The sequence below is a fragment of the Anoplophora glabripennis genome, unplaced genomic scaffold (assembly GCF_000390285.2).
Source record: "Anoplophora glabripennis isolate ALB-LARVAE unplaced genomic scaffold, Agla_2.0 scaffold418, whole genome shotgun sequence".
Taxonomy (NCBI): Eukaryota; Metazoa; Arthropoda; class Insecta; order Coleoptera; family Cerambycidae; genus Anoplophora; species Anoplophora glabripennis.
The window spans coordinates 264,350-290,266 of NW_019416647.1; the positions used below are offsets into that span (position 1 = coordinate 264,350).

Consider the following 25,917-nt stretch of genomic DNA (forward strand, 5'->3'; position numbering starts at 1 on the left):
TGGGAGTTTGCCTCCAGTAGTATATGCTCTAAGGTTCCCTCCGACACCATGTACATACTATAGGAAGAGGGTGAAAGGCTACCGCTCGAACAGCTACTATCGCAAAAACATGAAAATGAGACGCTAAAACAACAAATACACGAACTCACAGAACAAAACACCCGACAATACCAACAAATACTAACCATGACACAGCAAATCGTCGATTTGCAAAAAACAATTAAACTTTCGGACGAAAACACCACTAAATTACACCAAAAACTCGACAAACTTATCGACAAACAAATGACAGACAATATACCCCAGACAGGCACACACACACCCCCTCCACACACACACCCCACACACACACGCACAGAGAAACGCAAAAAACACACAGCGGAATCCTCTAGCGAGGACGAAGCCCCCAGACTTAAAAAATCAGACAAAACAAACAAAACACGACCACAAACACCAAACACGCGCCCCCCGACACCTACACCCTCCACAAGCGCCCTACAAAATACCCCACAAAACACACAAAAACAGACAGACAAAACCAAACAAGTCCCCCCGGTAATCTTGCGAAAGCAAGAACGGTGGACGCAAGTACAAAAAATACTCACGACACTTAACATTAACTACACAAAAGCCAAATTGACTAAAGACGGTATAGCCATATACCCAAACACACCTAATGACCACAGACTATTGACAAAGACACTGACAGACAAAGGCGAGGAGTACCACACCTTCACCCTCAGCGAAGAAAAAACGCTGAGGGTGGTGATACGCGGAATACCTGCGGGTGTTTCGCCAAGTGAGGTCCAACTCGACCTCGCAAGACAAGGGTTCCCCGGCGCAATAGTGCACCGCATGGCGAGCCGTCAAAATAAACAGGAAATGCCCCTGGTCCTAGTTCAGGCCCCACAGGACCAGGAGGACATCCTGAAGGTAACCCGCTGCTGCTCGCTCGTGGTTCGAGTAGAGCTGCAGCGAAAGCAGCGGGTTGCCACACAGTGCCACCGGTGCCAGCGGTTCGGCCACGGCCAGACCCGGTGCACAGCTGAGCCAAAGTGCGTAAAATGTGGCGAAAACCACAGCACGCACGTATGCAAAAAGGCCAAAGACACGCCCGCCAGGTGTGCAAATTGCGCCGGGCCACACCCCGCCAGCTATATGGGGTGCCCTCAGTACCCCAAAGCTAAAAACACAAAAACACAAAACACAGACACACACACGACACAAAACACTACACAAACACACAGACAGCCCCTCCTACCCACCCCAAACACAACCCCAGGACGCACATACGCTGACATGACCAGAAAAACACAAAACACACAAAAACAAAAACACAACACCTCACCACACGCACACACAGACACGACACCCTCCCAACCGGGCGCGGCGGCCCTGATTGACGCAACAAAGCGTCTTCAGGACTTCTGCGTCCAGCTGACGACCATGGTGTCGAATATGCAAAAATTATTCGACTTCTAATGGCTCGTCGGCCCTCCCAACCCTCCTCGCTGAGAATTTCGTCCTGGAACCTTGACGGGTTCCGGGCCAAAAAAACGGAACTCGTGGACATCTTGAACCGTCTAAACATAGACGTTATGGCTGTCCAGGAGACCTACCTCAGCGAGGCATCCCGTACCTCCATCCCTGACTATGACATATACAGACATGACAGAAACCGTAACGGGGGTGGTGTTGCACTCATAGTAAAGAAGTGCATCGACCACTATCCGCTGCAGCGGCTCCAAACTCAAAACACAGAGGCCGTGGCGATAGCGGTGAGATCGCTACGGCATGGAGACGTTGCGGTGGTGTCCTGTTACCACCCACCCAGACTACCACTACTTGACAATGACTTAGACAAAATCCTTTCCTGGCCCCAGACAATTGCCATCGGGGACTTCAACGCGAAGTCCCCCATATGGCACAGCGGGACGACGACCACAAGAGGTCGCGTCCTGCTGAATTACCAAGACAGACACGACGACTTGACTATACTCGGACCGACAGAACCGACACATTACGGACCCGTAGGACGCCCCGACGTTATCGACATTGCCCTCTTAAAATCTATACCGTTAAATGCCCAAATATCCACCCAATACGAAGGGTCTTCCGCCCACAATCCAATATTTCTGGATCTGGGGCGAAGACAGAGATATGAAGGCACCTTCACGAGGAGGTTCACTGACTGGGAGCGTTTCCGAACAGTAATGCAAGGAAACATGGCGCTCCCAGTCATCGAAACCACCCATGATCTGGAGGCGGCAATCCTCTCCCTTGAGACTGACATTAAAAACGCCCTGACTCAGACTACGACGGAGACTATTGTCCCCCGACTGACAAACCCCCGGGGCACCCTCCCCGATGACATAAAAAACTTAATACGTGACAGACGACGTGCGAAACGGCTTGCCACCCGCACCCGCCTCCCCCGACACAGACATGACTTAAACGTACTTAACAGACGGGTGAAGGCGGCTCTGGATGAACTGGCCCAGGATAACTGGGCTAGGCACCTGGAGTCGCTGGATCCACAAGACAACAGCCTCTGGAAAACGCAGAGGGCCCTGCGACAGACCGCTCGCCGTAAAATTCCTCCAATCCACGGTAGTGTGGGGGTGGTTTACACGAACCAGGAAAAGGCCGAGGCTTTCGCCGATAGCCTGGAACTGCAGTGTAGACTGCCTCAGCTGCCCGACGAAGACGAGGAATTCGAGATAGTGGCTGAGCGCGCGGCCCGACGCGTCGACAGAGAGCCAGACAATGACATAATCCCCCCCGCAACACCTGACGAACTAAGACTGACAATACGCAGACTTAAAAACAGAAAAGCCCCCGGACCCGACAATATACATAACACGACACTTAAACGACTACCACACAAGGGCCTCATGGCCCTACTAAACATAACAAACGCGACACTCAGACTAAGACACTTCCCTACCCGCTGGAAAACAGCAAACATAATCCTTATCCCAAAACCCAACAAAGATCACACCATCCCATCCAACTACCGGCCCATTAGCCTGCTCCCGGCTATGAGCAAAGTGGTAGAAAAAATTATCCTAACCCGTCTAAGAACCCACTCCCAAGAACTGCAAGTCATTCCAGACGAGCAGTTCGCCTTCCGACCCAATCACTCCACTGAACTCCAAATCCTTCGCCTTACCGAGCACATCACGGCGGCCTTCAACAGGGGACAGTACACTGGTGCTGTCTTCCTGGACGTCGCAAAGGCCTTCGATACGGTTTGGCATGAAGGCCTACTGATGAAAATGCTCACCAACCAATATCCCATATCCTTTACCAAACTCATAAAATCCTACCTACACCACCGAAAATTCCGCATCCAAATCCAAGATTCCCTTTCCACCACCCGTCCCATGGAGGCCGGTGTCCCCCAGGGCACCGTCCTGTCCCCACACCTATACACCATTTACAACTCCGACATCCCACATCCCCCCAACACCAACATATACTTATACGCCGACGACCTGACAATCACATCCCAATCCGTAGATCCTAGATATTCCGTCTACCTCCTCCAAAGCTCCTTAGACCAACTTGAAACCTGGTGCAACAGGTGGAAAGTCAAAATTAATCCCAACAAAAGTTCGGCTATCCTTTTTACCAAACGAAAAATCCCACAAAACCTTGACAGACTGACACTATCCCAGGAACCCATCTCCTGGAATCGACAAACACGATACCTGGGCGTGACGATGGACCAGCGTCTCACGTGGAAACCGCACATCGTGGAGACGGTGGCGCGAGCGAAGACCACCAGGGCTAGGCTCTATCCCTTACTCAAAGGTGGAAACACCCTCAGTTTAAGGAATAAGCGAACGCTTATCAAGGTGGTACTTCAACCGCAGCTAACCTACGCCTCCACGGCGTGGGGTCACGCGGCAAAAAGCCACTTAAAGTCATTACAGGCTGTGGAAAACATAGCCCTCCGCACGGCCACCGACGCGCCCTGGTACGTAAGAAACACTGACATATTACGAGACTTACAATACACAAACGCTACACAGACAATAAGACAAAACGCGGAGAAACGATTTGACGTAGCCGCTAGACATGACAATCCCCTCCTCAGGCAAGCCGTTGACTACGTACCCGACGTGACCGACAAACACAAAAGACCTAGACACCAACTTTTTGACCCTGGGTGACCACCCCAATGACCCCCCCCCTGCCCGCTAACCTTTTCTGTTTCAGAGACAGCCAGGATCAAGAAACGAAGACAACGACACACACACACACACACACACACACCCCCCATACCCTCCTTAACCCTCCCCTCCCGCGCTAGCCTAAGGGCCACCTTAGCAAAGCGCATCCCAGGCTGCATAGCCGCACTACCCTACCCAACCATACCACACATAAACATGACACTACCCCCGGGGTTTACACAGACGAGCCGGCGAAGCAAGAAGAGCGCCAGAAGAAAGGGCCCTAGCCGGCGGGGCCCAGCCAGGACAAAAGGAGGTCCCACAAAGCGCCTACACCGGCCGCATTTGCGGTCGGGGTAGACGACGGATGGGGCCCACCTACGAAGGCTGTCCAGGCCTACACGAGATGAGGCAGGATAAAGAGGGATTATCCCCCTCGATCCCAAATCATTGAGGCCAATTTCTAGCCATGGAATAATGGCGCGCGGCGCGGCTACCGCCGATACCCCAAAAAGTTACGTGCGGGCGCGGCTTAGCCCGATGCGCCATCGCCCGAAGACGGAGCGGCAAGTCAACCCGATCCGGGTTGTCAATCAAGTTATTCCACAACATCATAAGTAATGAGCACTATATTTTCTATGTAAGTCGTGTGTTAAAAGTTGGGGACAGCATCCCAAGAATCGCCCTAAGTTTTCGTTGTCTTAAATTCCTTAGAAGTTACTAGAATCTCTATCTTCTTAGTAGTTTTTAGACAGGGCCGATGGGGCCTGAGGTTGCAAACTCTATGGAGGCCCTTTTTCTAAGGAAAAATAGTCACGCAATTAGCGAGTTACCGACAGAGGGAGATACGAAAAGTGGATAGAAATCGTTGATTGGTGAAAATTGCTATAGCTGGCGACAGTCGTAGAATTTTGCTACAAAAACGAAATCAACCAAATGCAACAATAAAAGTTTTCCCTATGTCGATGATTTTAATTAATTTAATGTAACAGATGTCGTCCATTCTATTATTCTTACGAATTATTAAGAAGGAATGGAGCAGCCTTATCTAAATAATCTTGTTCAGTGGTTATCCCTATGCTTTATTTTCCTCTTCTGATTTCTATATCTTGTGTTCCGTGGGGTGCGTGGGTGTGTCTATGTATTTGTCAATTGTGTGTGTCAACAGGAGATTAACCTTTTAAACTAAGAAAACAAGTACAGAAAACCGTCTCTTACTCTTTTTACAGTTGAAATATCTGTTATAATTGACCAAAGCACCCACCTGTACCTTTTAATTCATTTAATTTGTGTAAAGTGGAAAAAAGATGCCTTTGTTATTAAACTTATGACTCAGGGGCCTACTATGGCGCTGACTACTGAACTGTTGGAAAATATTGTATTTTTGTTAATATTTGTGAGTGATTTGACAGTGGGACAATATGACCAATACTACCCCTATCCAACCCCATTTCCACCAAACAAACAGAACCCTTACAATGAATATGGACCACGTTTACCTTACAGTTACCAAAATCCTATAGATGGTTACACACCAACGTATCTTTATAAAGGTAGACGTTATGGGCAACAAAATTTTGATTACAATTACAGCCAGGGTCGCCCTGGAGATCCTAGAATTAGAGGTCAAGATGAACGATTCTCATACGACAGGGTGCGTAGTTATCGTGTTATTGCTTATCAAATGATAATATAATATTATTTCAGGCTGGCAATGCCGATCCCATATTGCCAGGGATTTTAGGTGGTTGGAGAGAAGACTTACAAGGAAAACGAAGAGAACAAACTAGGGAGAAGATTCGAGATATTTTTGTTGAAACAACACATGGTTCTGTGCAAGGGTTTCAGGTATATTTGTTTGATAATCCTGATCCCGACTCACTTTATAGACCAGGTGCTGAATTCATTGAACGAGAACAAGGGGTGACATCTGTGTTCTTAGGCATTCCTTATGCACAGCCTCCGGTGAATGATGGGAGGTTTAAGGTAACAACTAACATACAATAATTTGTAAAAATTTATCAGTTTATTTTTAAGAAGGGACTCATTTAAACGCAGTATGTCCACAGATGGACTTGGAAAGATGGAAAACATTTTTGTTTTTTATTTTATGAAAAAGTCACTTTAAATAATTTTTTTATTTGACAAGGGGAGGGCACGACCTCGGAAATTCATTTTGGGACGAGACTCCCTATAAACATAGTACACCTCTAAGATGTTCACCCCTTAATATAATGGCGTCGAGCTATTTAGTATTTTGAAAAATAAAATAATTACTATAATTAAAATATTTAATATTTAATGAAAAAGCCTTTTTTTAAACAAACTAAAATTACTTTTAATTAAATTATAGATGTTTGTAAATAACAGATTTATTTAAATGTAAAAATAATTAAATTGACAAATTGACAAATTGAACAAAAAAAAAGTTAGCGGAGCTCGAGACTTGAACCCCGAGCGTCCAGTCGGTACGCTTATATGTTACCAACTAGCCTGTTTCGCCGCTGGATGATGAGTAAACTTATTAGTATATAAGCAGTGTTTGAATTTTCAAAGGCTTTTTTCTCGGAATTGGCTGGCCATTGGACACTATTACCTTAAAGGTATATTATTTTTATATAGAGTCTCAACCCGAAATGAATTTCCGAGGTCGTGCCCTCCCCTTGTGAGTCAAGCGAAGAGAAAACCATAGGAGTAAGTGAATAAGCTTTGAGTAATACTGTGTAATACTTCAGTAATATATTTTCTTGATGGTTAATGAGGTGGTAGTTTGTAATAAAATACTTTGTTACGTAGTAAACATTTCGAATTTTGTAGTTTTGTGTTCAGAAACATTCAACAAATTGCTTTATTTCATTTAAAATGGCTGTTATAGAGTTTTTAGTAAAATGATGAATATTTTGTCTAACATATTTTGTTTCCATTAATATGTATATTACTACATGTTTGATAAGAATTAATGGCACATATTTTCCTAAGGATTTGTTTCTGATAATGTTCTATGAAAATTTTATCATTGCTGACTAAGTTTTATCACACAGTAATATAATATAATAATAATAATAATGTTTATTTACAATGTAAGTACAAACAACGACAACGAAAACATTGGTTACATTAATATAGATTGTAAAATGAAGCTAAAATCAATTTAAAAAAAAGTTCAAGAATTTAGCTCCAATACTAGAATATCTGAAATATCCATAAATTTGTCTACATTATGAGGTAGGCTTATTATTGGTACGAACAAGAAACTACAAATATAGGAAAAATATATAAAATAAAAATTTATGACAACACTTGTCGCATTGAGCATGACTAAAAATATATACCTTAAATTTAACTTTAAAAGCTGCAGGATTCAGTAATTTAACATCTATTGAAATGGCATTATATAACTTATAAATATTATATGAAAACATCTACAAAAAATTGAGGATCTATGAAAAAAAGGTAATATAAGTAAAAATTTATGTGAATATTTGTCTCATTGAGCATGACTAAAAATGTATTCCTTAAATTTAACTTTAAATGCTGCAGGATTCAATAATTTAATATCTATTGGAATGCCATTATACAGGGTGTTTCAGGATTAAGTCGACAAACTTTAAGGAGATATTCCTCATAAAAAAATAAGAAAAAAATCGATGTGATGCAGAAATCTTACTGCATATTCACGGCGAGCCGCCATGGCATTTCCATCACAAAAACCATGTACAAAGACCATATCAGCATATTCATTGTTCAAAAATATGGAAAGCATTATTAAACTTATTTTTATTATTAGTTTGATTGCTTTATCTAATGGATAATTTATGCAACAATTTGCAAAATAACATTTAAAACGTCAAATTAACATTGCTTGACAGCAGCCTACTCAAAAATTTTTGTTGAGGTTCATTTTAAAGTTTATCGACAGAATCCAGAAGCATCCTTCCGAAAAATCAATTTTGCCATGAAACTATAAGAGTTAGAAAAAAAGGTGAATATACACTTTTTGTCAATAAAAAACTGTTCTATCTAAAAACAGCATCATTTTTTATTTTCAGTAGGGCCGTATTATTATTTTTTATAATTTAATGAGTCTGAGTCCCCATAACTCCGCCACTGGTTGCTTGTGGGACTTCTACTTCTATGGAAAAATTATATCTTATAAATTTGGCTTAAATAGCCTTCTTCATTTAGAAGTTATTTAAAAAATTCAAAATTTTTTTTAAAATCTTTAACGCCCTATATTTCGAAAATGAAGCATCTGGAAAAAAATTTATACTTGATTTTTCTCTTATTTTTTTATGAGGAATATCTCCTTAAAGTTTGTCGACTTAATCCTGATCCTGAAACACCCTGTATAACTTATAAATATTATATAAAAAACATCTACAAAAAATTTAAGATCTATGAAAAGGATCTATAATATGGCGTATTCATTATTTTATTACTGTTCTCATCTTTAATTTTTTCTGAAGTTATCTACATTTTTCGACTTAGATCCAATCATATGTTACTGTCAGTTTCTTCTCTTACATGATGTGTGTAACAGTGCAATTGATGGCTTCTGAAAATAATTTAAATAGTTCATTATATTAACCACACATATTGGAATATTACAGTTACTGAACACAAAAATTAGGTCATATAATAAAAACACTGTAGTTATAGAAACTCCAAGGCAACAAAATCGTTTCACAAACATGACATTTTATTACTCTTCCATCACAATGTAAGCCACGAAAACATATTACATTTATTACTTTAGACGTAGCTGTCCCTATGACTACCTAAAAGACACTAGACAAAAAACGAATCTCAGTACATGATGCAAACCCACTTTATTTACACAATGAAATAACAAATTGAATATTCTTTTTTTTTGATAAAATTAAATTTTTTAACTTGTTTTTTTTATTGTTAAATTTTTCATCAAAAATTTTCTTTTACTTCAATTTTTTTCTGATAAAAAAACATTTGATTAAAATAGGTGCATTTAATTATAATTTTAATCAGGTGATTTAAAATGAGAAATTTAAATGAGAAAACGTTGCTGCCAAAATATAAACAAATGTATAGTAATATATTTTATTGATGATTGAGTATTGTTTAGGATAGATTTTTTATTTTAGCCTCCAAGATTGCATAGAGGATGGCAGACTCTTCAAGCTGTTGATTTTGGTCCTGCTTGCCCCCAACCACGCAAATATACAGGAGCTACATTCGGTATAACATATGTAGATGAAGACTGTTTGTACCTAAATGTTTTTACACCAGACATTGTAAGAATCCAAAAATAATTTTCAATTTTTTAATATGAATGATAAAAAAATCAGTATTTTCATTTTGTTTGTACTTGGAAAACTATTCTGATGTTAAATTTATTACTTATTACTCAAACATTTTTCTGATAATATAGAAATATTAGAAATACAGTATAAACCCAATTATCCAACCTTGCTGATCTGGATCTCTCTATTATCCAAATCTCTTCATTTCTGGTTGTGAAGTCGGAAGATGATGTTCACTCGGTTACAAAAGCGCATGAACTGATTAGTTCTAACGATGTGAATGATGACCGTTGATCTATTATCTTATCCATTTTGTAATCCAGCAAGTCATTTTTAAAATGACGTGTATGAACCAATTTTTGCAAAAATCAGTGAACTTCGAAATTTTTATTCAGACATATTTACAAATTTATCGATTTTATAATCTTGCTATCCAGTTAGTTCTACTGCACCATTGCAGATTAAGCTTATGTTTATTATACTTTAGTTTTGTATTTTCTAAAATTCTTAAATATGATGTTTGAATGTTACACGAAACTAAGAATATGTATTTTAAATTGCATTTTTTTATCTTTGAACAACTTAATAAAAACTTAAATGAAATAAATTTTGTATAGATGGCAAAATGTCCAAATAAATAAAAAAGCTAAAATTATGCCAAAATAAATATATTAATTTAATTATTACAATTCTTTTAGACGGCAGGAAGATCTCAGAAATACCCTGTAATGATATACATCCATGGAGGCGACTTTATCCATGGAGCTTCAAACACTTTTCCTGGCCACATAATGGCTACATTTTATAGAGTTGTAGTGGTAACATTGAACTATCGGTTAGGAGCTTTAGGTTTTCTCAGTACAGCAGATGTAAACTCGCCTGGAAACTATGGAATTCTAGATCAAGCAATGGCTTTACGGTGGATCTACGACAATGCAGAGAAATTTGGAGGAGATAAGGATAGTATTACTTTATTCGGCCCAGGAGCCGGTGCTGCCTCAGCTGGTTTGTTGATGGTAGCACCTCAAACAAGTAACATGGTCACCAAAGTTATTGCACAGGTAAGACGGCAAATAGAATGGAGAAGATCACTTCTGAATTTATGTCCTAAGAAATCTTTTTCTTACTTTTAATTTTTAAAATCCTCCACTATCCGTATTCTCATGCTCGAACACATGATTCAAATATCCGTATTTTCTTCTGATTTGTGCAATTATTAATTGCTGTCCTTTCGCAAAGGGTGCCTTTAACTTCATAGAAGGTCCTAAAAATACTTTGAATCTTGTCAAACCTTTGAAACTGTATGTCCTTAATTTGTCCATGTTTCGTCAAGATAATAAATTTTCAGTTTTAATGTATGCCACTATTATTTTTGCTAAACCTCTTTCCTGTACTACAATTTTGTACTTTTCTATTAACATGCTTTTTGGGTTTGGTTTTAATTACCGAAAATTCATTTCATGCATAGTGCATAGTAAAACTTTTCTAGATAATCTAGGCAAATCTTTGTCTTCTGTGATAACAGTTTGAATTTTTTTTACTATTAGAAATTCATTTTTCAAATTTTCTTGTGCGGGCACGCAAGTTGAAAGTGTTATGAGAACACCATAGGAAATGTACGGCACATTACAATTTCTGTACAGATAATACACAAAATTATTTTATGAGATTAAGAAGTAGTAGAAATTGTGGTTTGATTTATTTATGACTCTGCGGCCGACTATTTTGGCACTGGAGTATAATTTATTATATTACGTAATTGTCAATGTATTAGGGTTATTTCTCTTTTTTTTTTAACGCATATTTCATTGATTAACCTGCCTATCATTTGAGCATGTTATTGTGTATATATATTTTATTTACTGCAACATTTTCATAGTTTACATAAATGCATACAATAGTGAGAGCATTGTTTTTAATTTTAGAGTGGTTCAGCAGTCGCAGATTGGGCCATGACCCATGACCGATACAGAGCCCAAAACACAAGTCGAGTTTTTGGTAAACAGATAGGTTGCAGTATAGATTCCTCTTGGAAGTTGGTAAATTGTTTGAAAAATTCAAGAAGTGCTATTGAAATCGGCAACGCAGAATTTCCACCTGAAGTAGGCCTTTTCCCTTGGGCTCCAGTGATAGACATGAACATAACTATGCCACATTACGAAGGTTGGTATGAAAAAGACTGGCATTTTATCAGCGAAAGCGTGGAAACCTTGATCAAGAAAAGGTCTTTTAATGCTGGATTGAGATATATGTCGAGCGTAACACTACAAGAAGCTGCTACTTTTATAAGTAAGTGTTCATTCTTTATCAGTTCAGTAAATTAAATTACTGAAAACAGGGTTGTAACTTTACATGTAGAAAATCATTTTATACTTTACATGTAGAAAAGGAAGTAGAATATGTAAATTATGTAGAAAAATATGTAAAATATGTAATGTAAAATATTGTGTTTATTTTACATATTTTATGTGTAAATAATACATGTAGAATAATCACAGACAACGTAAAAAATTCATAGAAAGTGTAGAAAACACCTGCAGTCTGCAGTAAAAGAATATGTCACATGACAATTTTTTGTCTGTGTAGGTAGGACTTCAGAAACTGCATTTTATTAAATATTTAATACTAGAAAGGTCGGCAAACTCCGCTGATGCGGAGTTGACCTTTCTCTCGGGCTTTCGGCCCTCGGACCGCGTTGCGCGGTGCTCTCCTCGCCGATTGGTAAATGTAACACTTTTTGGAACACCCTGTATATAAATGTCATCAACTTTGTAATTTCATAATTATCTCTTAACCGTTTGAAGTTCAACGCAATATTTTTAAACATCCTGTGTATAAAAACCTATTTGAAAAGTTATATTTTCTTATGGAAAGATTAAAAAGAAAACTCCATAATGAAGGTAAAATATGGCAATAAGTAAAAAACAAATCGTGACACTTTTACCACTGAGCCATCATTGCCTCTAGACAGAGTTTGTCCGTATTAGTATTTGAATTCATTGAATTGAATGTTCATAGCCGTGGTAAACAAACATTTTCGCAATGTTAAAAATTTCATTTTTCTGCCGTAAAATCGTCCACAAAGGACTCGGAACAGTATAAAACATAAAAATAATCCCCTATCGCCGTACTGGCGCCGCGAGTGCCGGCAGTATCCATAAAGAAAAATATGACGCCGCGAAAATTGCGTTTTGGGTGAAATAATCCGGGCTTTACGAAAATATTGGGGTTCCGCGAGAGAGATGCAAGGTGCAGAATATTTTTAAAAAGCAAATTTCGACGTTAAAAAGTAAAAAATATTCTGCGAAAACGTGGAGACGAAGAAAGGACGAAACTCGCGCGTAGAAGCTTAATAAACCCTCGATGGGTCCTTGGAGAGTGAAAACCACCTGCAGCAATTAATATATCGGAATTTTTGTTAGTTTCATTTAACTTTACTATATTATAGGTGTTATAAAAAAATATACACCTATACTCGGCAGCTGAAATTATAAAGAGTAACTAATACATAATATAAAAACACTATTACCATAATGCGTATAAAATATAAAATGATTTCTATACGGTTCAATATTATTTATCTTTGTGCCGCTCGCCATGCACATCGGTAGAATCTATAATCGTGTATAGACTGAGTTACACTGAACGTCAATCTATATTTTATCTCTGTCTTTTGCACTTGGTAGGGAATAAGGAAATGGTTTTTTAGTGGGTGTATACGGACTTGATTTGCCCGACCTGAGAAACGTCATAGCATAAGCATAGACGAGGGGTCTAATTCCATGGCTATAATAAATTTACAAATTAAAAAAACACAACTGGGACGTTTTAAAATGCTGTAATAATTAAAATAGATCAAAGTGCCGGTTATAGCAAACCGTAAAAAATATTAGATGTTATGTTTTATTATGTTTTTTCAATATTTTATATATCTTGTAGCCTTTTACGCAGACACGCCAATGGATTTTTGTTCCCGCCACGCTTCATCCCCCTTACTAGTCCAAGAGCTAGCGATGAATCACTATCTATAATTTTGGCCGTCGAGTATAGGTAATAAATTGAATAAATTCATTTCCCTGTTTTTCAGTAAGGTTTAACCAAGGGTTACATAGTTTTGCTGTGTTTTGTTTTTTGTTACTTTTATTTTGTTATTTTTATAATCCCTATAACGTAAAAGTGCTGCTTTTTTGTAACTTGATCTGTAATGAACAATGTCATATGGTACTAATATTTGCGTATTATGTAAAAAATTGTTCTAATATTATACATGTATCTTACTAACGTAAAATACCTGTATTTTACACTCATTTTTCTACTTGCCCAACCCTGACTGAAGATATAAATTTAACAGATAAATTCTCACCTAATTGTCGAAAAATAAGGCACTTAAATAATTAATTACTGCAAAATATATTTAATCAACAACCTGTCAAGCTAATGTTGTCATAATCCCCATCCCATGTGAATGCACATCATCTCACCAATATTAAATTTGATGTGAAAAATACATATTTCGATTTTGCATAAACCAGGAGCGGATGCAGACATGAACTTTGGGGAGTGGGGAGGGAGGGGGCTTTTGTACAGTTGATGTTTAAAAAAAAAAAAGTTAAGCCGTCAAGAAAAATGACTAAGATTTAGTCATTTCAAAAAACAAATTCTAGACGGTTTTATAATATTGTGGGGTATGGAGCTCTAAAGATTTTTTTTTTTGTACTAAAAAAGAATTTTTTTTGGACCATTTGGATCCGTGCATGGTATAAATATGCTTTAAATAAAATAAAATAAAACACTCCACTAGTACAGATTGATATTCAAAACACTAAATTGTTTATCACAACACCTGTATTGAAAACCTTGTGAATAATTGAACAGTGAATTTATCTAGATGTGTATAACAGAGTATAACATCACCAGATGTGAACAGCGAAGATAGGCCATTAACATTGTCATGAAGACGTTTCAAAATTATTTGTCATATTGTGGAAAAAAGCTTATTTATTTAACTTTTTACTTCCTATTTGGTATAAAAATTTGATTTCCCCTTTAGAATAGAAAAATTATATTTTATAATTATGCGTTATAAAATGCACACTGAAATTGACAGTTCTTGTCAAGTGTTGTATTAAAAAATTAAGGTATATTTATTTCAAATTTGATTTTATTTATTCCTAATTTTTTTTTGTGTTTCATTCTTGATTTTGTTTGTATCATAGAAATATTTCTGGTTTTTGTTGTAAAGCACAAATTAAAAACAAAATATGTGTTCTTACTAGCAACGAAACCCAAAAAGGAACATTTTCACTTTGATTCTGTTCTGTTTTAGAGAATATTAGTTTTTATTGAATGTATTGATGAACTGTCTAAAATCAAAATTCGAATACAGATTTACATTTATTACGTAAAATGTTATTATGTATCTCATTATTGACTTACTATATTATAGAAATATTTATAGTTATTCATTCACTCAGTTCTTGAAGGACAATAATGAGAACAAAGTTTGGTTCTTAATATGTAATTCTTGGTGCATTCTCTTTTTCAGCCTCAAACACAAGTTTGGCACCAAATTATATAGTTAACCAGGAATTCTTTGATCAAAAAGTGAAAGAGTTGGTATTAAGGTATAATTATACGTTAAATTCAAATGGAACTTTCGATGCAATAAAGTATATGTACACGTATTGGCCAGATCCGCATAATGTGACACTTATCAGGGAAAAATATATTCAGGTAAATAACAAATGGCTAATTTTAAGACATCACTTACGATTATTTTTACAGCTGCTTACGGATTTTCTGTACACTGCTCCAAACGATAAAATGGTTAAACTGCTCGTTGAACAAAACGTACCAGTATACATGTACGTTTTAAACACCACTATCGAATCATTCAATCTCTCAGAATGGAGAAAAGTACCTCACGATATTGAACATTACTTATTGTGTGGTGCACCGTTTTTAGATATCGAAATGTTACCAAGTCGGGAAAACTTTGTTAGGGACCAGTGGACAAGAAACGACAGAAATATGAGTCACTTTTTCATGAAAGCTTATACAGACTTTGCCAGATACGGCAACCCTTCGCACACACAAATCTTAGGACTGCATTTCGAGGAATCCAAACATGGGCAGCTCAAATACCTAAATTTAAATACGACATACAATTCCTCAATCATGTGGAATTTCCGGCAGACGGAATCAGCATTTTGGACTCAATATATACCGATGGTGGTGGGCCACCTCGTGCCAACTTATCCGCCAACTACAGAGGTACGGTTGTGAAGTTTTTAAAGAAAAATATTAACGTGTTGTTTTTCAGTTCTGGTGGGAACCGAAGGCTCCGTTGCAGATAGCATTTTGGAGTATTTCAGGTTTCTGTTTATTGCTGATCGTACTGCTAGTTGTCTGCTGCATGTTGTGGAGAAATGCAAAGAGGTAAGAAGGTAAAGAAAATTTTCACTCAACATAGGGTGGGCGGTCATAACATAGGTTAAATTAGGCTAGATCATGCTTCACTAACTTATAAAATTAATTGATGTTGGATTGCATGCTAATAGCACAGTATAGAAAGATCAATAGGGGCAGTTGTACTTTTGCGACATTATCAGAATTCATTCATACTACGTTTATCATCCGTAGTATTATCTCTGTTGTATGTTTTGTGAATATTTGTTTATTATTTTATGGTAATACGTAACATCTAACTATTGCAAATAATGTCCAATAATATAGTAAAAATTCTAAAACATAAGTGAATTGCAATATCCAGTCTTTTAAAAAAATTACAATCAAATAATGTCTGTTTAATTGGACAAGAAAATAAAAAAGTTGTTGGCGTAAAGAAGGATGAAAATAATGGTAACATTATGACTGAATATGTTGGCTTACAATCGAAAATATATAGGATTAAATGTGGTGAAATCTGTAGGATTTAAACTTGCGTTAAGCCCATTTGATCACAAAAAAATTTTGAAAGACAGATAGCAGAAAGACAGAACACAGCCACAAAAAAAAAAAGTAGTCTGTACTTTTCATGCGACATATGTTATCCATAGTATTTTTGCCTCCTGATCACGAATCCGGTGTCAGAATTGAGCTATCACATCACAAGAATTTCCTAACCTCAAAAAAACAGGTCAAAAATAGCAAAAATTCGCAAAAAAGTGCTAGGAAAAGTACAAAAAATTTTTTCTTCTATATTCAAATGTTGATTTATTCCATTTTTAAATTTGTAAAATTGACCTCGGATATGTGATCAGCGACCCCGAAAACCCCTGTATACCAAATTTGGCTATTTTTTGAAGATTCTTGATATCTGACCTTAATTGACCCGTTTTTTTTAAGGTAGAAAAAGAACCATCAATTCTGACCGCGGATTCACGTTCGGGCGGGGTCTGAATCATATAAATGAACATTTGAATATAGAAAAAAAAATTTTGTAGTTTTCCTAGCACTTTTTCATGAATTTTTGCTATTTTTGACCTGTTTTTTGAGGTTAGGAAATTCCTGTGATGTGATAGCTCAATTCTGACACTGGATTCGTGATCAGGAGGCAAAAATACTACGGATGACGTATGTCGCATGAAAAGTACAGACAACTTTTTTTTTGTGTGTGGCTATGTTATCAGGAAATTTTACAGATCTAGAAATGTCGGGGAAATATCAGGAAATTTCTTAAATTTTCAAAGAATTTTTGCATTTTTCAATTCTATTAATATTCAATTAGATTTTACTCAGAAAAAATAAAAAAATACTTAAACTTCCTTTAAATATCTTTTAATTTGTTATATTTTTAATAACAAAAACCAATAAAATCCAATGTGACATCGATACGAAGTTATCATCACAAAAGTGTTGATTAAAAAAAGAAACTGTCTAAACTAGCGAGAATTACATCAGAATGGTTAAAAAAAAATTCAGTCAAACAATAAAACGAACAATGCTAAATAAAAAAATACTTGTAACAAAATTTAAATGAAGATATTCAGTGGACATATTGCCCTATTCTGTCCATACAAGCTTCTAACTATCTCCAAAAGAATTCCTAAGATCCCTGTAGTGGTAATCAATTTGGTTCACTCTGTATGTAGCTGAAAAGTTGACTCCAAGTGGGAAAATAATATACCGTGCTTTCACGGGAAAACACTATATAGGAGGTGCGTCGGTCAAACTCGTGTGGCTTCAGCGGTGCGGATGTCGATCTCTGGGTGCGCGGCCGTGCGGCGCTGTGGCGTACGTAATCACATCTCACATCAGTCAGGTTGCAGCACCCAGCGCTCCCCACCGTTCCGAATTTACGAACTCAAACGAAGCTAATTCCCTATGTAGCGTTGTACGGTGAAAGCATGGATACGTTTTTTATAAAATATCTTTAAAATATTTTTGATGGAGTTAATTTATTTAAATCCGTAATTTTTCCTTATTTTAATTTGAAATATTATTTTACGTGTATGAAATCAACGAAAAATTAGGAAATTCACTAATTGGCACTCTAATAAGGCGACATAGCTATTTACAATTTTTGCAGCAATCTTTTTGGTGAAATTCTATGAATTCAATGTCTTCTGCTGGAGGTCCCACAGTCTCCTCGATAATTGAAAAATCTGAAGAAAAACTTATTATTCACAGATTGAGCGAGTTATCACAAACTAGATGATTTTTCATTTGCAAAAATATACTTGTAAAAATAATTTATACACCTAAAATTCTAATTAAATCCATATTATTTGAAAATTTTGATAACTAGAAACTTAATTAACATGTTATGAGTCTAACGATATTCGCCAAAGTAACCTTTTTCATTTATAAACCAGCAATTACTAATATCTGAAATTTCTAATCACAATGTTTTGTTATTTTTTATTTGCAAATAGATTTTTTATTATAACATATATTTTAGCTATTAGTTATTTATGTCTGCCAGTGGATGAATTCTCAGCACAGAAGGAATTGGTCATAAAAATGAAAAAACAATGATGCTGATGCGCGCGTGACGTCATAGCGCACATTTTTAATTTTATTTAGAACTTAGATGAGGTCAAAATGAAAAAAGTAGATAGGCACTTTTCGGAAAAGTGTGTTACATACATATCTGTTGGACGTGTCCATCATGTTTTCACGGGTCACTGCTTGAGGGTACGCAAAGCAAAATATTACTTTTATTCTAATGAATATGTGTCGATATATTTTACTTATTACTTACCTTTAAACTTTTATAAATTGGTTTCTAATTTTCCCCTGACAGCCAGTACACTTATTTAAATGTTTTTCCATCCTACTGGAATTCTTAAAAATTGCTTTTCAGCAGAAGTTACATTTATAATGATTTTTACTCAATACAGAAAAATATAACCAAACTGTTGATTTTGGCATCATACTTCATTTATAAACTATTTGTGTATTAAATAATTAAGAATCAACTATTTACTAATCGTTAAGTTAACTTTGCCAAAAATAATAAAATATGGACATATAAAAGAAGTTTTATTTTTAAAATGTCAGTGTCAGTTAAATAATTACCATCAAAATTACAAGAAAATGGCTAAATATCTTTAATTTTACATGTACCAACCCCAAAAATTTTTTACGGTAATTATGAATGCAACAAATAATTCCGCGCATGCGCATACAACTTTTCAATCTAGAAAAGTGTCCTTAGGATATGTCCACTTTTCACGACATGTCCGATGGACATGTCGAGCTGACATGTCTGCGGCATATCTCTAGAAAAAAGAAACAATAGGGGTCTAATATTTTTAAATCTATTTTCATTTTATGACGTAGTTAAATTGCAAAACACATCGTGGCAGCGAGGCAATATCTATCATAATAGTTGGCGGTGTTCATGTAAATAATTTATTCTTCATACTAGTGTAAAATATTTATGCACTATTAACTCGAAAAACTTGAATTTGAGTATAAGACTTTGACATGGTGGTAAATGAACTTAAATAAATATTTCTTATTATTTTGACAGATCGTCTGATAGATACTATAACCCATACTTGTATCCGCCTGACGCCGACACGGACAATGAAGGAATAGAAAATACTAGGGGACCAAATGACTACATAAACAAATACGGCTCTTCTAAAGTAGTACCTAGGACTAACAGTGCTTCTTCCTTCCAAAGTGTTTCCTTGAAAGAAATGCAAGGTTTCATGAGCAGCAGTCCAAACGGAGACCCTCCTAGAAAAGGTACGCCCGTACTTACCTCAAGACATAAGAGCAAATCGCAATCGACAATACCACAAGGTGTTCCACAGACTGATGTTTAGTTTAGAAGTGGGTATGGATCAGCTTAACTGTCGTAAATCACATAAACTACTTCCTATGAAATAGGGGTGTGCCATAGTATTTATTTTCGTGTTTTGTACCAAAATATTTCATATAAGAAACCTGTGGGAGTGTCCAAAAAACTCCAAAACAAAATTCGTAATTTTTTTTTGTTTCACGTCTTTTGTATTTAACTTGAAATGAAGAGATTTTACACAGTAGACAAAATCATCCAAGTACTTTATTTTCAATAAGAATGCAAGAATGAGTTAGACCACAACATTCCTATAGCAAAAAAGGTATGGTGAACGTTCCTCTTGTTCTTTATGGAATCAATCCTTATTTTGCTCTCGGTTTTAGTAATGTTTCTCTAAAACTTGTTCTGGGTTTTATTGTATAGGGTTAGTCAAAAGTATGGAAACACCCACATGTCTCAGCATTTGTCAGGGCACGTCCGATGGTAACCTTGACCTTGAGGTCAAGGTCATATCAAGATCAAGTCGGTTTTTTAAATGGCGATCCGAAAATTACATTGACCGTGACCTCAAGGTCAATGGTCAAGGTCAAATATTGATTTTTACTGTAATTTTTTAGTTTTAACTACAGAATCATAGGATGTGACAGTCTTTGAGTAGATACCTGATGGTACTCCTTAGTGACCTTTATCTTGAGGTCACAAAAAAATTGTGAGTCCTTTCTATTCCACTGTCGAAAAAAATGACGCTTTAATAATCACTTGACCTCTACCTGACATTGACTGTTGACCTTATGGTCACGTTTAAGATCATAATAACATATAGAATTCTACGCTCTCTTTTTTCTAGCGTCAGAATAAGGGATTGCTACTCCAAAAATCGACATGGCCTTGACATGTTCTTTCGGCCTTGACCTCTAGATCAAGTTCACTAAGGAGTACCATCAGGTATCTACTCAATGATTGTCACTCCCTCTGATTCCGTAGTTAAAATAAAAAAATTACAGTAAAAAATCAACATTTGACCATTGACTTTGAGGTTACGTTCAATGTCGGAAGATGCAGAATTTTCTGTTCTTTCCATTTCCGAGGTGGAAAACGAGAGTCGCCATTTAGAAAAAAACGACTTGATCTTGATATGACCTTGAACCTTGACCTCAAGGTCAAGGTTACCATCGGATGCGCTGTGAGATTTTTGTCATCACCATTTATCCCAAAAATGCTTTCCTGCTGAGATTTTTGGGAGTTTCCATTTTGACTAACCCTGTATATGATAACATTTCTAGTTGCGTTTTCAGTGTTTATCTTTATTTGGTTGATTTTGGAACATTCCTTTATAGCTCCCCCTAATTGTGTTTTTATGAGAACAAGATAAATAGGCTAAATAATAAATTAATAATAATTAATAATAATAAAACTAATACAGTAAATAATAAATTTTGGTAAAGCATTTTGTCCGTAATGGAAATATGCCTCTAACTTTGTTCTTGGTTTTGGGAATGTTCCTCTACAAGTCATTATTAATCCTGTTGTTTATACTATTTCTAATTTTTATTAATTCTCTTAACTTTGCTTTTGCAGATCAAAACGAAAAGAATTGTATTTTTCGATACCGATAAAATCATTGCGAATTTTATTTTGGATTTTTGACACGATACTTGAAGTAATATTTTTTACAAACACAAGTTATGACTCATATTTCGTATTAATTAGTATTATTTAATGCAAACTAGCCTCGGTTTAACAGAGAATGTCTTAATATTGAAAGAACGTTTGTTTAAAGGATTTTTTAGGGTGGTAAAACATTAGGTAGTTTATAATCATCAATTTTGAATTTATTTCAACTGTACTGATGATTCAAAAGAACTGACAAGTATAATATTGCCTAGTAGAGTAGACATTATTTATGTTACATGTTTGACATATTCATAAAAAAACTAACAAAGAACACATTTTGGAAAGGGCAATAATTTATATATACATTCAAGTTATCAAATAACAGCTTTCATTGTTACAGTTAGTTTTAAACATGTTCTTTAACACATTCTATACTATTTCTTGCACAGCATTCTAAATAGTTTTAAAATGTGATTGTTGTGTAAAATAATAATTTCATTAAATATTATGTTATTCATGGATAAATGTTGATTTCATATAAATCGCTGGTTCTCAGAACAGATTGCTAATTCACTTTTTTGAAAAGTTTTCAGGAACAAAGTTTTTAAGTTTGGACACTTCGGAACATTCCCGAAAGATAGAAATATTTAAAAAGGGGAAATGATTTTTACTTTGGGAAAGATCATTTTTTGAAAACTTTGAAGGAATAAATTTTTAAGGTTTGCACATTTTAAGCCTTGATAAATGATTACAAGGTACATGACTGCCATCTTAAACAACTAACATTGCAGGATTGGCGCTATTAACTAAAAATCCCTAAATCTTAGCACCATCAATATTAATGATTCGTTTACAATTTACAATGAACAATGATAAACCGTTGTGTCTACGTTTGAAATAATACAATCTTCGATTTGGTTGAATAAAATGTGAAAAATTACACCAATCACCAGTCGGTGAAGCAGAATACTGTTTTAACGTAATCCTGATTCTATTGCTTTAATAATTTTTAATTTTTCCAAAATTTAATAGCCAACGTGAAGAAAATAAAATTACTTTTACAAACAAAATTACTTGTCTCTGTACTTCTTCTAAATATAGTAATCTGTTAAATGAACTATCACTTTCTATTCCTGCAGTGGTACTTACAAATCACAGTGATGGGAAAAATATATTATCTAAAAAAATTCCTATTTAAAGTTTTCATTTTTGGAAAGATGATTTTGAAACTCAGGAAATTAAGTGTTCCTTGAAACCTTTGTCAAAAATCTTTCAGTTTTATTAATAAAAGAATGAAAATATAATAAAATAAAATATCTTAAAATTTTGGAAAGTAACAGAGTATACAATATTTTTTGAAAATCCATAAAACTATAAAAAAAAATTGCACATCCTGGATATTTTCAAAAAGTGAAACTTTTCTATCTATATTTCATGAGATTTGAATTGTTAAAAAAAATGAAAAAACAGCAAGGACCAGCTATTTAGTCTTAAATAATTAAATTTACTTGCCAAGAAATAGTTATAAAAATATTTGTAGCCAATTTATAACTATGAAAAAAATGTTTATACATACTATAAGATAGTAATTATTAAGAAAGATAATAATTTTTAAAAAAGATAATAAAATTAAAATTCATATATTTCCATGGGTGATACCATTATTTCATTGTTATTCTAGCTGCAGCTTAAAGAGTATTGTGATTTATTCTAACAGTGATACACAATGAGTAGCTATAAAAATTATTTTTTTCTACAATAGTATCCATAATCTCAAACAACTTGAAATTTAAAAACTAATCAGTGACAATAATTATTTTCAGCTTCACAAGTATGCAATTAAACTTCTTGACAGTACTGTACCAGTTACATCCTTTTTTTGTCTCTGTATTTCATTTTATTGAAATTATTAATTATATTTTTATTCTCTTTTCCAAGTTGACAATTTGCAGACAACACATACATACATCACTTATAAAATTCAAATAGTTTTAAAATTCCCAAATATTGATGAAATGTATAGGAAAATTTATTGGTTTATGTTTATATCAATGCTGTAATTATAATACATTCCACTTAGATCTATGAGATTGTGGTTTTTTATCTTCATTTATAGAAAATAAATATTGTATTTATCTTTTTATACAAGACTTTCTTGTCTGTTAAGGTACAAAGAATCATAGCACTTTTATATTTTACTTATATATATTATATGCACAAATGAACAAACTATAAAAAGTTATAGTGTCCTTAGGATACAATTTTTCAAGTTTAAAGATGAAAAAGAGGTTATAAGTTTTAGAACTATTTTATAAATGAATATTGTGAAAATTATTAGTATTATTCTGTTTTATATATATATTTGATATACAAATGTTGTCTCAGTGGTGGAGTAGTGAGTCCTGAAGATAAGCTTTTTTTAAATATAGAACAAATCTTTTTAATTAACATTTTGCTTCATCCGCCACTAATTGAACTCCACCACTGTTTTTTATAGATATAGTTTATTTAATTGAAGTTTGTAACTAAACTACCAGGTAGATTTAACACTAAAATTGTTAACTGCTTAGTTATTTAAGTACAATTATTTTCAAAAAAACTATACACATTCCTAAAGTACCGTCCAACAATGAGCCTTATACACTATACAAATTGTTATATCTATTTGTAAATAAGTAGCTATATATTTTTATTGTTTTTATTGTATTAATAACTAAAAATTATTTCAATATTTCTTTGCTTTATTTACTGGGTGTATGCAAACGGAATGGACCATAATGTAGTACAATTTTGCTTCTTCCGGGCCGACAATAATAATTCATTTTTTTTTTCTTTGAACAATCACTTTTTTTAGGATATTTCAGTGAAATTTGATTGATATTATTGAGCCAATAAGTCGTCAAATGGGAAAATTATAGCTATAAAGTGCCCCTTAGATGCGGGCAACACAGTTTCCCATGAGCTGACGATTTAAATTCCAATTTAAAATGAAAATATGAAGGTATGAACATTTAGGTATTATAATGAATACTTAACTAACCTAACCTCACGCATAAATCGTTTTTTCCAAAATGCATAATTAGCTTGCAAACTCCGCCAATGAAAGCAGAGTTCAGGTGTATTATTTGGGAAAAAAATATAGCTACAAGATAGCCTAAAATTCTACTTACAGAGAAGAAAAGAATCAAACTTAAAAAATTGCAAATTTTTATTATTACAGTGTGAACCCAACATTTTATTTTAGAGTAAAATACAATTACAAAAACAAGATAACTGTATGATTAATATAATTTACAAATAGTAATAATTATATTATAAAAACTTTGATAAGCATTCGCTTATTCCTTAGACTAAGGGTGTTACTCATAGATTACAGAGAGCAGATAGGAATCTGCCATGTATTAAGATAAATATGCATTTAGCGCATTAGAAATTCTCCAATTAAACCCCCCACCTATAGGCAGAACTAATTATTTAATTTTATGTAAATTACCAAATCCAACATTTATTAAAACAAACATTATTCTTGTTTGCAGGTAGTCCTAATTTCCTTGGATCATTCATTCATGTTAATAAAAGAGACAATTAGAATTTATAATTTCTTTATTGTTATTGTAAAAAATAAACAGTACAAACACACTATTATAAGTAGATAATCAGTACATTATATTATAATTAACACACATCTAAAATAGAGATAAGGGCACTTACGTAAACATATAAACTTATATATCGAGATTCCAAAAATTCCTAAAAGTACGCACCTAACAAGTAACCAAATTTTATAATATACATCTTAATTTCAAATTAATGGCTCAAATATTTTCAGATTTGTCTGTCATTGTCAACTATTTTGATTTTGTTTACAACTTCGCGCATGTTCATATAGCTGCTTTATTAAAATTTTAAAGTGATCGTAAACATAAACGATAATATACATTATAAATATGTATTATTGTTAGTAGTTATATCTTGCCACAAACAAACTTTCAAAACAAAACTTAAAGTAAACAAAAATAACGTCTAATTTTATCACTGACCGATATTCAATTTTTCTTTTTTTTTATAAAATATTGCCTTGCCTGTATATACATATCGTCTTCTAGGTTTTTCCTATTATCTAAACCTTTTAATTGTTTACTGTGTTAAGATTTTATTTTATTTGGTATATATCTATTGATATATATAATAAGCGCTTTTAAATATATAAATAATATTTTCGGACACTGAGGGACATTATGGGAGAGTGGAAAGGTATTTGTATTTAAATTTTAAAAAAAGAAGAAGATAACACTACCGGTTGCCAAAAAACGTTGCCTCGCGTAAAGTAAAGAGCGTTTCTCGTAGAGTTTTTGTTCGAGTTTTATAAAATAGCTAGCTGTCGTGGGTGTTGGCAAAATAATTACTATTGCTAATTATTATATGTGATTTGCACGGATTAAATCCACGATTCACAATAAAAGGCATCACTGTTTAGTTCTAGAAACTTTTAGTTGAGGAGCGTGCCAGAATTTCTTTTGAATTGAGCCATATTTGTCTGTTACGTCTCCATTGTTAGGGAATTCGGCATTGGAGGTAAGCGTGCACAATA

The 25,917-nt window shown here is 34.8% G+C and overlaps 1 protein-coding gene across 2 annotated transcripts; it reads left to right on the forward strand.

Annotated features, from left to right (window-relative positions):
* The first annotated feature begins 5,310 nt into the window (after positions 1-5,310).
* Positions 5,311-20,356, forward strand: LOC108910093 (neuroligin-4, Y-linked). Of its 2 annotated transcripts, none has more exons than XM_018714600.2 (9): positions 5,311-5,832; positions 5,886-6,164; positions 9,299-9,448; positions 10,156-10,518; positions 11,383-11,746; positions 15,003-15,190; positions 15,242-15,730; positions 15,780-15,895; positions 19,437-20,356. In XM_018714600.2, the coding sequence occupies exons 1-9, from the start codon at positions 5,506-5,508 to the stop codon at positions 19,735-19,737; spliced, it is 2,577 nt and encodes an 858-aa protein (XP_018570116.1). In that variant the 5' UTR covers positions 5,311-5,505; the 3' UTR covers positions 19,738-20,356. The 2 variants fall into 2 exon arrangements, with proteins under 2 accessions (XP_018570116.1, XP_018570117.1); XM_018714601.1 differs by having other exon boundaries at positions 15,780-15,903; positions 19,437-19,515.
* Positions 20,357-25,917: the final 5,561 nt, after the last annotated feature.